Source organism: Cygnus olor, chromosome 1, assembly GCF_009769625.2.
Source record: "Cygnus olor isolate bCygOlo1 chromosome 1, bCygOlo1.pri.v2, whole genome shotgun sequence".
In the NCBI taxonomy this organism is placed as follows: domain Eukaryota; kingdom Metazoa; phylum Chordata; class Aves; order Anseriformes; family Anatidae; genus Cygnus; species Cygnus olor.
The window spans coordinates 47073338-47086731 of NC_049169.1; the positions used below are offsets into that span (position 1 = coordinate 47073338).

The window sequence follows — 13394 nt, forward strand, 5'->3', positions numbered from 1 at the left end:
AACTACTTTTTTGTATCAAATTCCCTTTATGGGACAAGCATATTTCCTCAGGTAGCTGTTGATAACCCTAGGGTTTCTTCAGCACTTTAAAATAGTATTTACATCACTGACAACATAAATAGAGGTTGTGTTAACATTTTAGAATAATGTCCAAAAATTGTTCTGTATAGTACCATTATTCTGATTTTTTAAACTGGCTTTTTTTGAACCAATGCTTTGAAATTCTGGAGACATCTGAATGACCATTTTCACTCTCAACAATCTGTAATGTGTTTGGCAAAAGATAGAGAAGTGTGAAATGCTAGTTTCCAAACAGAAGTGTAAAAGAACAAATCCAGTGATGATTTTACAGATAATATCTTCTCAATAAGAAAGCACTTTTAATACAATTAATTCCTAAAAACATTTTTTAATTTTAAAATAATTGAAAATTACCTAAAAATGAAAATGATAAAACACATTAGAAGCCAACTCATGGTGTGATTAATGAGTTTTTTTCAGTAACAGCAGAACTGAAGTCTAAATCTATAATACTCAGCAAGTGATTAAGTTATTGCAAAATTGGAATTTAGTGAAAAAGAGAAATGATCCAACGGAAAAGGCTTTCTTCAGTTATTGTACATCCATTGGCAGCACTGGCAGGATCAAACATATCTTCCAAAGTTGATATTGATTGCAAAGTAACGTCAAATGGGATCTGACAAGTAAGGGGAAGGAAAAAAAAAAAAAAAAAAAAAACTTTGTTAAGTGTATAAGTTCCCAAAACTACATATATACAATATTCAAATATCTCATATTGAAGCCAGATTTCTGACCAACAACGAAAGTGTAAATTAGAAATGGTAATTGCCTCAATATAAATTTGTGGTTAATGACATCTATTCCTTGAAACTAGAAGAATGAGACTAAGGGGAAGAAATTTCTGTGAACAGTCTTGCTCACAAAGTTCCTCCTAATCATCTGTAGATAAAATGAAGATATCAGAAAAGAGCAGCAAGAATGATTAGCAATTTGGAAAGTTTTTCCTAGGATGAGAAGTTGAAAGACTTGAGCTAGTCGTAGAAGGTGAAATAGTGGGCTAAATAGTGGGATAAATTGTTTTGTATGTCCATTGGACACGGAGGAGAGCTATTTAGCTGATTTTGCAACTAATATGCTTTAGATATTAAGAAAAACCAACTGTAGGAAGAGAAGCGCTGGAAGAGGCTATCTAGGGAGGATAATTTTTAATGCAATTATTTTATTGAGAAATTTGCTTTTAACATTTAAAATTGGAACTCCCAAGCGTAACACTTTATTATCTCTCTCAAGAACAGAGCTGTTCATGAAATAGCTTTAAAAATAAGCTGGTGAAACAATTTTTATTCTTAAAACATGAACAGTCAAATAATTTTAGATGAATAATTCAATGAAAAGGCACATTTTCGCCTTAGAAATATAACTCCATGCTGAAGCAAAAGCGCCAGAAGACACATGAACAGAAAAAAGAGAATCAAAGAAGAGAAACTGGAAACATGACAGGGGTTAAAGTGTGACAGCTGAGAGAATGAGAAAACAAATACCACAAATTAGAACTGACTTTGCCCAATTAATTCACAAGAAGACCAGCAACAGAGAAGTGTATGGTGGGGGAAAAAATTATGTGAAACTACATATAAGCAATGTATTTGCCTTCTTTTCCTGTGTGTTTGAAAACAAAGGGAATGTACTGTTCTCCACAACACATAATCCCATGCTGAGGTTTCCAGCTCACCCAGAGAAGACTGGGTAATGCACACATGCAACTTATTTGAAAGTTTGGAAATACTACATAGAAATATTCTGTAAACAATAAAATGCTAAGATGGCTTTAGAGAAGAATGAAGATTCTCATCATCTTGAAGGATTAGGCTTCACTCACTCAGACAACTCTGCCATACCTAATAGGATGCAGTTTGAAGCCTCTGCCTGAAACTTTGTGGTGAAAAGCCCATTGGTTCACCTGTTGAAACATTTAAGTTTCTTGTGGCAGTATGGCAGAATCAAACAGGGCAGATAACATCATATTCTTACTGGAAAGACACTGTTAAATCTTGCTCTCTCACTTTCATTGTAGACCCACAAAAAGAAGCAGACCAAGTGAAGAGGGATTCATGAGAATTTAAAACAGGTCCAGGAGGCCCATGGGATTCTAAGGAAGCTCGGCCATACCTTTCCCTAGGTATTTGTCACTACTCTACCGTGGAAGATATTCCACTGGAACCATGGAAAGTATAGCTTTGCAGAATAAATATGTATGTATGCATTGATAGAGCTGGACTGGGTGATAGGAAGGTCTGGGAGTCACTTGGGAGAGACCTTCAGGATGGATAAAAGGAGTGGCAAGAATGGTGCAATGTATATAAAAGGGAAACAGAAAATTTGTAGGTAACAGCCTGCAGGATGCACAGAACGGCATTACAGATTCTCTCTTCAATAACAGGCCATTAGCCAAACTGTTACCGGATAAAACTAGGGATTCTCTTTCATTAAAGAGCTACCTGACTAGAAAAGAGTACAGCTGATGCTTTGGCCATTATCATTTTATTGTGAACAATTATAGGCAAGATAGTTGTGAGGGTGTCATATGTTATGGATTCAAAAATCTTCCTTGGAGTTTCTTAAGCCCTGGCAGCTCTGCTCCTGATTCTCCTAGGATGCCTGAGAACACTGAGCAGTATTGCTGCCTGCTATGGGCCAGTTCCCATAGTCTCCTCTGGGATACTGACTACAAATAAATACCAATAGGAATACAACAGCATGGACAAAAAAATGGCATACTCTCTTTGAGGCAGAGAAAGCTACAGAAAATAGAAGGTAAGCCTGAATAACTGCAAAAATAAAGGGCATGGAAGAAAATTGCATTTGGCAACTGCATCATGGAAATACAATGGAACAATAAATTCCATCTAAACAATGACCAGAGAATGGTGGATAAACCAGATAAATCCATTGTGAGTGAGATTTATTTTTAATACATATTTATTTGTATAAAAAGGTGATTCTAACAATGAAGATATCCACAGCTGGTAATCATGAACATTTGTATTTAAAAAAAAAAAAAAAGCCCAGAAATGTAGGAGAAAAAAATTGAAAGGTACAAGATACTTAGTAGTAAAACCCATGTTTCAGCCTAACTGAACAATTGTTTTATTTTAGAAAACACATTTTTACTATTGATGAGAATAGCATACCTCAGTCAATGGCGAGGACAGGTCTGGAACAGAGAGCAGAGCTTTGACTTCAGATAAACACCTTTTAGCCATTTCCTAATGATATAAAACAAGAGAAAACCAATGCTGTACTATCAGTCTCATCTGATAAGCTAACAGATGGTTTAGGTTTACAAAATTGTTCAGAACCACCAGGTTTTAACTTATTCTAGTTAAATTCAGAGGAAAATACATTTTTTCTGCAACAAAAATAGTTGTGTTTGCTGTACAATACAAGTGCCCAAACCTTGCAGTTTTTACTGAGGAAAAATTGTCCCTGGCTCAGGTATTAAATCCAGTGAGCATACTTTTGCTACATGTTTACTGAAGATGTTATAAACAAACACTCTGACAAGATGGTATTTATACATATCTAATGCATGGCATGTTAATCTTGTTACTATTCTAAACATTGGTTTTCCAATTACTGACATACAGTAATGAAAGTTTGAGCAAAAACCCTCAGGTAATCAGAGATGCCCAGTAAAGGACAGCTCTGTCTAGCCTCCTGAAAACACTATATGCCGTGATTGGCCAAAACATCATTTGTTCTCCAAGCTGGTCAAAATACAGCTTTGTAAAAATGGCACAGTGCACAATTGTCACTGTTTCACAGCATCCATCAGACCAAATGACAGCCTCTACATCATTAATCATTTCATATAATAGATATAAAGAGAATCCTGTCACATGATAAATGTCTCCCACTTTGAAAATAAACGTCTATTTTGCCTTGGCATTTATCAAGTAGCAGTTATGCTGTGGCAACATTCTATTCCATTGACATTATCTCAAAGAAACCACATGGAAAATTCTGAAATTACCTCTTTTGTGTATGTATGTCGGGGGAGTTATTTGGTTGTGGACCATATTCAGCCTTGCTAATAACAAAAAAAAAAAAAGACGAAGGTGGCACAGAGAAAATGAAAATAAATTCACTGCCAGTTTTACTCAGCTCTCAATAGTGTTATTAGAAGGTTTTTATTTCAGAAACCATCACTGCCCATTTTGCATTGAAGATGTGTAACTGATTTTTAAAAAGCACTTTTGGGTTGATCTCTCTGCTAATTTAACACTGTGCCAAGCATTTTCAGATGTAGATTGCTATAAATCAGGCATCAAATTTCAGATTTATGTACCTGAAGATGTGGCCTTTATTTTCAAGGGGGAGGTTGAACATGCCTGGTATTTTTTGTAAACCATCAAGCAATATATAAGGAAAAGTTAAATATTAAATGAAAAGTGAAAATATCTCAACGTTTCTTGAAAGGGGTTAGGCAAGTTTAATCTTCTATGTCTGCCTTCCAAGTTACCTGTCATTTATTTCCCCAAAATAGGCATCTTAAATAAAACTGTCAGACATATTTAAGAGCAAAATTGTTCTCACTTACTTCTGTTTTTTCATCAAGATGCACTTTTGCAATATTAATTTCAGCTTTCTCTGAAAGAATTATTTTCAGGGTTTCATTTTGTTCAAGAAAACTTGTAGGTTCTGAAGCTGAATATAAGCTTTCTGAACTTTGCATCAACATTTCAACTTGATCTTTCAGATTAGATAATTTCTCCCTTAAAGAAGTAACTCTGAAAGACAAGATTTTATTACATATTGATTAGGTTCTAGATTTTCTTTCATTTCAAGATTGATCTCATAATTTTACCAAAAAAAATCCATTAAAAAAGTGGAAATATGGAATGTTTAACCTTTTTGCATTAAATAATAAGAAGCAAGATTTTAAGCCTCTCTAAGAAAAAAAACTCATCCAACCAGCACAAGGTGGGCTGACAAGCTGGGTGGCAGAGGCTGCAGTTATTCTTGACCTTTAGTCCTTCCCCTCCACCTGCTCAGCCATTCAAAAAATTTTGGTCTGGATGAATGACAAGGAAGAGGTCATGAAAAATGCCATCAGATGTAAAAAGAAGGGCTGAGTCTGGAGCTACAATTGAGAAAAATTCTTGCAGGCTCAGAGTTATATGGGAAGGAAGGAGTACCTAATCCAGTGAGAGAATGGGAATAAGTAAGAGTGCTAGCATTTTCTTGTGTTGCTGTGCCAGAGTCATGTAATTAGCATATGTTATTCATTTCTTTAAGAAACCAAACTAAAAGACTGGTGTACTGAAAAGACATAATTTTGGATGAGTTTAATACCATGTGCAACGTCTCACAGATTTTATAGTGAAAAGTGTCTGAAAAGCTAAAAAGAATGCATTTAAAGACTTTCATATGGCATGAAATAACAGGACAAAGTCAGTGATTACTTACCTAGCCAATGGAACCCATAAGTGACCTGAAAACACAGACATTGAACTGAAAATCTTGATGTTGCTAATCTTGATAGGCTTTGTGTTATAAGCATAAAGCAGCAAAACCTGTAAAAGAGATGGAATAGATAAACTATAATGTGAAAGGGTACAGAAGGCCTAAGGTATTTCAGTGATACTGGATTATAATTACTATCAAATTCAGTGTACTGGTAAAGACTAAGATAATTAACTTTCAGAAAAAAAAAAAGTAGAGTGTGGTCTCTTACGAATTTTTACTATACTCAGTTTTTATAGCTGTTAAAACAATTAAGTTTTTTTTTTCAAAGTATATGAATTATTTCAGTGATATCATTTATATGGGTTTGAAAATGAGTTGTACCCTATAGAGTCACCATCAAAATCCCAATCTAGCTCTGATCCCAGTCAATCAATCCCACTTAGGTTCAAGTTGAAAGTTCCTACTTCAAGTAGGCCGAACCTTTTACTGAATTTCCAAAAGGCAATTATTTACATTTCCAATATGATCTTGTGCATGGCTGTCATCATACTATATTTAAAACCACGAACTGCACATAACTCACCATTCTAACGCAGTGGTATCAATATCTGAGCACAAGACGATGAACTAGAATGTTCTCATCTTTTACTGTATTAATTTTCTTGTATGACTGAAAATATGCTTCCCAGTAGTAGCTGATTATTTTGATTATATGGAGAATGCCAAGAATATGGCATACATATGTCAGTTGTTTTCCAGAGTTGTCTCCAGATCTCTACTGGTCTGTAACTTTTAAAACTATATTGAGAAGTGCATTCTTTGCACTAACTTCATGTTGCTTCTATTAGCTTGCTAATAGAGATGAGAAGGATCTAGCAGAAACTTTGATCTGCTAAGCCAAAATGTTTGGAGACCATGGGTTTCTATTGCAGTATCAGAAATTGTATCTACATTCAGTTCCCTTGTTTAAAAACAACACAACTTCCATCACCCAGTCTCTCACTTCCACACAACCCTCCAGTCCATCTCACCTTTCATTTTTAATCTGATTTCTTAGGGAAATGAGGTTCAAGAAATCCCATTTTCTTTGTATATGAGTGCCTCTCCTTTCTGACAGCCTCCCACCAAATGGTGCTGTTTGAATATCTGTAACCTTCAACCAAATTTAAGAGTAGAGGTCTTAAAGACTTCACGGTCTTGCAAAAGACAAGAAAACATTATGGCCTGGAGGCTCTACATGATCTCCAAAGTCTTTCTTTAACCTGCTACCAGATGACTGTCAGGGCATTATGTTTGTCCTGTGTAGCAGTTTTGTGTTGTAATAAATGCATAGCTCCGGGCTGTCCAGCTTGCCAGCTGGTATAATTCAGTTAAAAAGTTGTTCTGTCATGACCAAATATTCATTAGAAATGAGACTTAATTTGTTCCAATACTTAATGAACTGCTTTGCTGTAGCTATACCTTAGTCTCTGTATTGTTTGATGGCTTTGCCAGAGAAGGAATGTACCACTGGATGTTAATTTCCTTATTTGAAGCATTTGCTGCCCTACTCTCTGTCTGATGGCCTGCTTCTGTGGTGACAGAAACCGGAGAAGCTATTCTCACTCTTGGCATCTTTGGTAAAATTCCAGAAGTTTCAAGAGACATCTGAAACACACACACAAAAATTAAATTGTATTTTACTAGTGTAACATGTATTTGTTTATAATAACCTAATGTCTATTAATATCAGTGTAACTTTCAGTCCTGCACAAATATATGCTTATTTAGATAAATGGGTAATTATTTAAAGGTGTCCATCTTACCAAGTCAAGGCTTTTCAAAATTCACATGAAGAGATGTTTCTAAAGGTAATACAAAGAACCTCTGGGCTGACTTAGAGACATCTACAATAACAGTGATTATTATATTTGACTTGTATTCCTCATGGCATTATCTTTTTTGCTAGAAGATGTTATTCGACATGCTGACCATACAAAAATTATTGATGAAAAAGTCATTTGGCTGCTATACGTACTGATAACTAAAATAGAAATCTGAATGCCAGACTAATGTTTTATTTATGTTTAAATATTCATTTTTTCATTTTCAGCGTGTCTCTGTGGCGCAATTGGTGAGCGCGTTCGGCTGTTAACTGAAAGGTTGGTGGTTCGAGCCCACCCAGGGACGGGGTGTCACATTTTGAAAGGAAGTTGTGGGGAGCTGGGGATTGGCCTCTTCTTGCAGATAACTAGCAATAGGACAAAAGGGAATGCCCTCAAGTTGTGCCAGGGGAGGTTCAGGTTGTAAATTAGAAGGAATTTCTTCTCAGAAAGAGCAGTCAGGCATTGGGACGGGTTGCCCAGGGAGGTGGTGGAGTCACCGTCCCTGGGGGTGTTCAAGGAAAGGCTGGACGTGGTGCTTAGGGACATGGTTTAGTGGGTGACACTGGTGGTAGCGGGATGGTTGGACCAGATGGTCTTGGGGGTCTTTTCCAACCTTAATGATTCTGTGATTAGCTGTACAACTAACATACAGTGATATCTACTGAAAATCTAGTCATTTAATTTGTGAGGATTTGTCACATGTCATACCTACTAAAATATATATGGAACATTAGCAGACTATTCATCAAATAGTTACTGTTTAGTTATCATTTACCAGGGAAGCAACTGGAGCAGTACTGTCAACCAACATTCATTCATGAATAAAAGCCTTTAAAAATTGTAAAAGATTTGATTTAAAGGCTGAACAGTGCCACACCATTTCTAGTTTTTATTTTAAAGTGTTTTGCAGTTTGTAAAGAATGGAGGAGGCTAAACAGTGACATTTTGGTGGAATATGGATGCTGGTTAGAGCTATAGTGTCTCCATCATTGATTCCAGATTATGGACACTGGAAATAACTACCTGGAGAGTTAGTTCTGTTTTAATATTGAATGTTCATTGCTGAAAAAGCCTGGAGAATTTTACCCACTTAATTTTTAGACAATGCAGCTCAAAAGGCAATAAATACGAGTGAACGGAAGACAGATTTTTCACACTGATCCAATCTTACTTCATAAAGCCAGCTCCCAACCCACATCAAAATACAGAAGTGAAGATAAACATGGAGTCATGCATGCTATAGTTATGCATTTTAGTACATGGATTACCTTCAGTATGGCATGGTACAACGAACTGGGGATGGTCCATGACACATAGGTTCTGAATAAGAAGTGATAAAAGTGGCCATACCTCTTAGCATGCTATGAGGTTTTGCATGGCTAACCCACCTAGTACAAGAATATTCTACATTCAAGATCTTAGACTTTACTTTTGGCAATGAATCACCCACAATCCTGCTAAAATGGAAAGTGAACAAAATTATAAGAAAATGCACATATGGAGATGGGAACGACCTATTTTATGCCAAGCCCCTCAGTTAAACCTCTCAAAAGTCTATTTTATGATACGCATTTCTTTCTAAAACGTGCGGTATATTTTCTTTTTCACTGAGCTGCTTCTTTTGTTATTTACATCATATTGAATATTTTTGAGGATGGATATTACAACTGCTCTTGTCAAACTGGAGGGCTGCTGAATTGCATCTATTCAACTTTGGTGAAAGCCTGAGAACAACAAACTGTTTTATTTTAAGTGTTTCTAGCCCTACATACTACCATGCAGTGGAATAAAAAAAAAAAAAAAAAAAGCATGAAAAATGCAACAGGCCACACAATTTTAATTTTAACCTTCTTAATATAACTTGGATTCTTTGTTCTGCAGAGCTGAAAAAAATTCATAAATCAAAACCAGAAAGACATATATAAGTGAAACAATCCTGTACATAAAAATCTTTCTTTCAAAAAAATCTATTTTTATTGTTAAAAAAGTATCAAATTACAGTAACATTTAAAAAAATAACTTATACAGCCTTCTGAATAGTTAAAGCTTCTAAAAATGTTGTAACAAAAATCAATGAAGCTTAGAATTTAAACAAGTAAGAGCTTTATGCTTGTTAGCTGTCTACAACAGTGAAGCTAACACATGATTATGAGCTTGCACCTGTCACGAACATGACAGTGAGCTCTGAAGCTTATTATTCTAGGACAGTGTAATACTAATTATGTCGAAAGAAGAGCAGACAGAGTAAAATAATTTTTGATATACGATGGCTGTTATAAATGTCACATACCATATATTTACAATTTATTCAGTGGCACAGTCAGCTCTTTGTTGGGAAATGAGTAATGATATGCTGTCCAACACTGCAGAAAGTTCACCAACTCTAGAAGAGCTACTTTCACAGAAGTATTTTAATTCATTTTGATAAGATAAAAAGCCTTCACTCCTCAAGGTTCCCCTGTCTCCATCTAACCCCGAACATAGTAAGTAAAAAATAAACCATGGAGAGTAACCCATCATTTTAATTTTTTAGTATTAGGATAATTATTAATGTGAGAAGTGTGATGGGGAAACTTGGAAGAAAATTATTTTTACATTGAATCTTCAAAGACTTTTGCCATACAATATTCAATACATATGCCATGGTCAGCATAGACTCCAGAATTCCAATTTGAGATTTCTCTGAGTAGTATAGTCTGAGCTGCTTATATTTGAAAGCTCAAATAGTCTGTTTGCAAGCCAGAGAAAATACTAATTTTCTAGGCAGCTGATAGTGAAAAATTTTGGCAATCTTCAGACATTAATTGAATTTGAAACACGGGGTTTCAACAGATTTTGAGAAAATACATATGTATATATATGTATATATATATGTTCACATAAATGTATAATTACATTTATGTGAAAATCAGTCTTTTACTACAGACCAAATTAACAATATTGTTATTGCTTGTACAAACAAATTGCAAATCAAACCTTAGGACATTTTTGGTGTGAAACATGGAGCTCTCAAAGATTAAAAGCTTCAGCCTTGCCTAATAACAAATCCACCTTCTAAACTAAAAATGAACTTTTCTTAAATATCATTTTGCTTAACTTCCTAAAGCCTAAACAGAGTGGGCACAAGATAGTGATCATTTCTGCAGGAATGAATAACACAAAGATGTTTGCATTTGTTAATGAAGTCCTTCACTGCTTGCGCAGGATTTTGGTTTTGCAGTGATCCTCTGGATAATTAATTTCTTTCTTCAATAGTGCTCCCAGAAATATCACCATTGGAATTAGCAAGAATCTGAACATTTACAAAATGCAACTATAATATATATATTTTTGAAAAATCCATATGAACAATAAGTACCTTTGAAGAATCAGCTAGACTACCATGTGGTAGTTCTACATCATATAGCTCTTCTGGGAAGTTCTCAGGACAACACACGGAATATTCGAACAAATGTTTTTTAAGAAAGAAATGCATTTTTGCAATGCGTAGAACAATCCATGAGTCAAAAACAGATTTAAGGCGTCCATCTCTTCCAGAAAATGATTCAGGTCCTGATTTAGGGGCAGGTTTGGAAAGAGATTAATTTTATTCATTATCATTTGCATTTAAAAGTAAAGTTTTATACTGCTACTCGATATTCATACATTTAAAAATATAGTACAATATCTAAATCAGTTCTGTAGGAAATTAAATGCATTTCCAACAATTATACTGATTGTCCTTGAATGTTAATAGGGTATGTTTTTTGGACTCCAGTTTTTCACTGGAAACCTGATACTGAACAAGGCTCTGTCTAGTAGTGTAAAGTGAGAGGTGCAGATTTGAGGTTTAGGGACTTAAATTTAGATGTGTATGCATCAGTATGTTCACTAGACTTCTAAGCACCAGCTAGAATAAAGGTATATTTAGTCAATACAGTCAAAAGAAGTTCTAAGTGCAACTTTGCTCACCCTAATTTAGACAGCTAGTGGCTGATGATCAGGGTCACTCCTTAGGCTCCATCAACAGTAACTGCAGTGGTATATGCACATTTTGACACCTACACGTAAATACTTTACTGTCCTTACAGTTCTGCAGTGAGGTAGAATATTTTCCTTTCGTATGATGTCACAAGGAAAAAATACCAACCTCCTCTGAAATTATTTTCAGAGTTGCTTAGTTTCTCTCTAGAGAAAGTCTACAAACTAGTTTGATTCTTGACTATCAGTGTCACTTGTCTATCCAGCAGTTTGCCATCACATGCAGATGCCCAGAAATTAATAGATTCCTACTCTGTTTAAAAGGTTCTATCTAAGTTTGCAGTGAAATAAACCAAGTATGTACGTAACATCTGAGCATTTAATCCAAATGCTCAACAGTGCTCAGCCTTCGCATTTAAACTACAGTCAACTCCTATTTTCATATAATCATAGAATTTTCAAAAACAGGCCCCCCAAACTGAACAGATTTGTTTCAGATGACATTGAAGTCTGATGTACATAGAATTTAAAAAATATGTAGTTTATGAATTTAAAAAGTGCTCCAGAAATAGTAATAGAAATTCTGTTTTCTGGGATGCATTCTGTTGGTATTATTAAGGCCTATAAAAAAAACAATGAAAAAAAGGTAGTATCTTCACTTACAACACATGTAAACTGACATAAATTATTACTTCAGTAAAGATTTCTCACCTTTACATAATTTAAACTGAACTGAAAATGAGGAGATCTCAGATTATGGACTTAAAAACTGACACTTTTGGCCTACAAGAACAGTATGTCACCTACAGCAGTTTTCGAGAAGGAATAAAAAAATCATACCAGATAGAAGGTTTGTGTTATAAAGTCTTTGTAAATAACTGTGATAGTGAATTAAGTGAACCCATGTTATCATCTCTTTCTTCCGGCTGGCCTTGGTGGCAAGACATTCCATTCTTTCTTTTTGGTTCTGCTCATTTTGTATGATTTGTTTGTTTTCAGTGGAAGATGCTGTGGGACTTTCATAGACGGCATTGTATCCATCTGCAAATCCAGTAACAATACAAATATAGACATTAAGTCAATGGTTGCAATTCAAAAGCTGTTTCTAAGCTGTATTGGAAATGACTATCTCTAACTAAAATGTGACCTGTGAACCTGGTTATGTTTTTCATAAGAGCAAAATTCTTCATATTCTGCTTCAGTACTAGCTGAACACTGTGAAGAAAATATTTCTCAGATCACAGCCAAGAATCTGAGTGGTCCTTGTAAGAAGGTAAGAGGGGTAGAGAGAAAGGGTTTCTCTCTCTCTCTCTCTCTCTCTCTCTCCACATAAAAGCTAAGCAAATGCAGAAATGAGTCTCAGTGCTTTGTCCTCAGTGTGTGTGGGACACAATCATCCATCTGCATCACCACTTTCTGACTCCTTTGCAATACAGCTATACATCACGTTTAGTTCTATTTACAAAACTTTTACAAAATAAACCATTTAATTTAAACTGAGCTCTATATGTAGTCTCTGCTATCTAACACTTGCCCTGAATCCTCAAAATCCACAGCAAAATGCAATTTTACTTCTCTCTTTTAGTGGATCATGAAAGGCCAAATTAATTCCACTGTCTGTGGAAGGTCTCTGTGCTTCCCTGTACAACTGGAGCCTGACTCTGCAGGTGTTCTTCAGACAGAAACCTAAACAAACATCTGTGAAGTTTTGCCAGCATAAAGTTGCAAAGACCTGATTCCTCATTGCTTGTTTCAAGCCTCAACCAAGATAAGGTTCCTAAGGGGCATGATATTTTAGTTTATCTTTGCTCTCTTTTCCCCTCCAAACACATTAGAAACCAACTGACAGTAAAGTTTAGCAGATATCATTCTTACTCACTGAGGAACAAATCAAAATGATCAGAATAAGTGGGAAGATTTTCTGTTGTTATGCAGATGATAAAGGTCTTGAAGGAGTTAAGGAAAGCTCACTAGTGTATAACTAGGAATCCAAGCAAAGGTAACTCCACTCCACTCAAAAGGAACATCTTATATTATACTTGTAACAACAAGTGAACTAGAGCAGTGAATACATAATCA

General features: G+C 35.3%; 1 protein-coding gene and 1 non-coding gene across 6 annotated transcripts in view; one reads left to right on the top strand and one right to left on the bottom strand.

Annotated features, from left to right (window-relative positions):
* Window positions 1–393: 393 nt before the first annotated feature.
* Window positions 394–13394, bottom strand: part of CFAP54 (cilia and flagella associated protein 54) — a 115068-nt gene continuing 102067 nt past the window's right edge. For all 5 annotated transcript variants that reach the window (XM_040556693.1, XM_040556703.1, XM_040556711.1 and 2 more), the window contains 7 exons: window positions 12156–12356; window positions 10714–10907; window positions 6952–7137; window positions 5491–5597; window positions 4622–4811; window positions 3213–3287; window positions 394–697 (listed from right to left, as the gene is read on the bottom strand). In XM_040556693.1, coding sequence (XP_040412627.1) covers window positions 569–697; window positions 3213–3287; window positions 4622–4811; window positions 5491–5597; window positions 6952–7137; window positions 10714–10907; window positions 12156–12356 — 1082 coding nt within the window. In that variant the 3' untranslated portion in view covers window positions 394–568. The remainder of the gene's footprint in view (window positions 698–3212; window positions 3288–4621; window positions 4812–5490; window positions 5598–6951; window positions 7138–10713; window positions 10908–12155; window positions 12357–13394) is intronic.
* TRNAN-GUU lies at window positions 7586–7659 on the top strand. The gene has a single exon. It is a non-coding gene; the product is annotated as a tRNA-Asn (tRNA).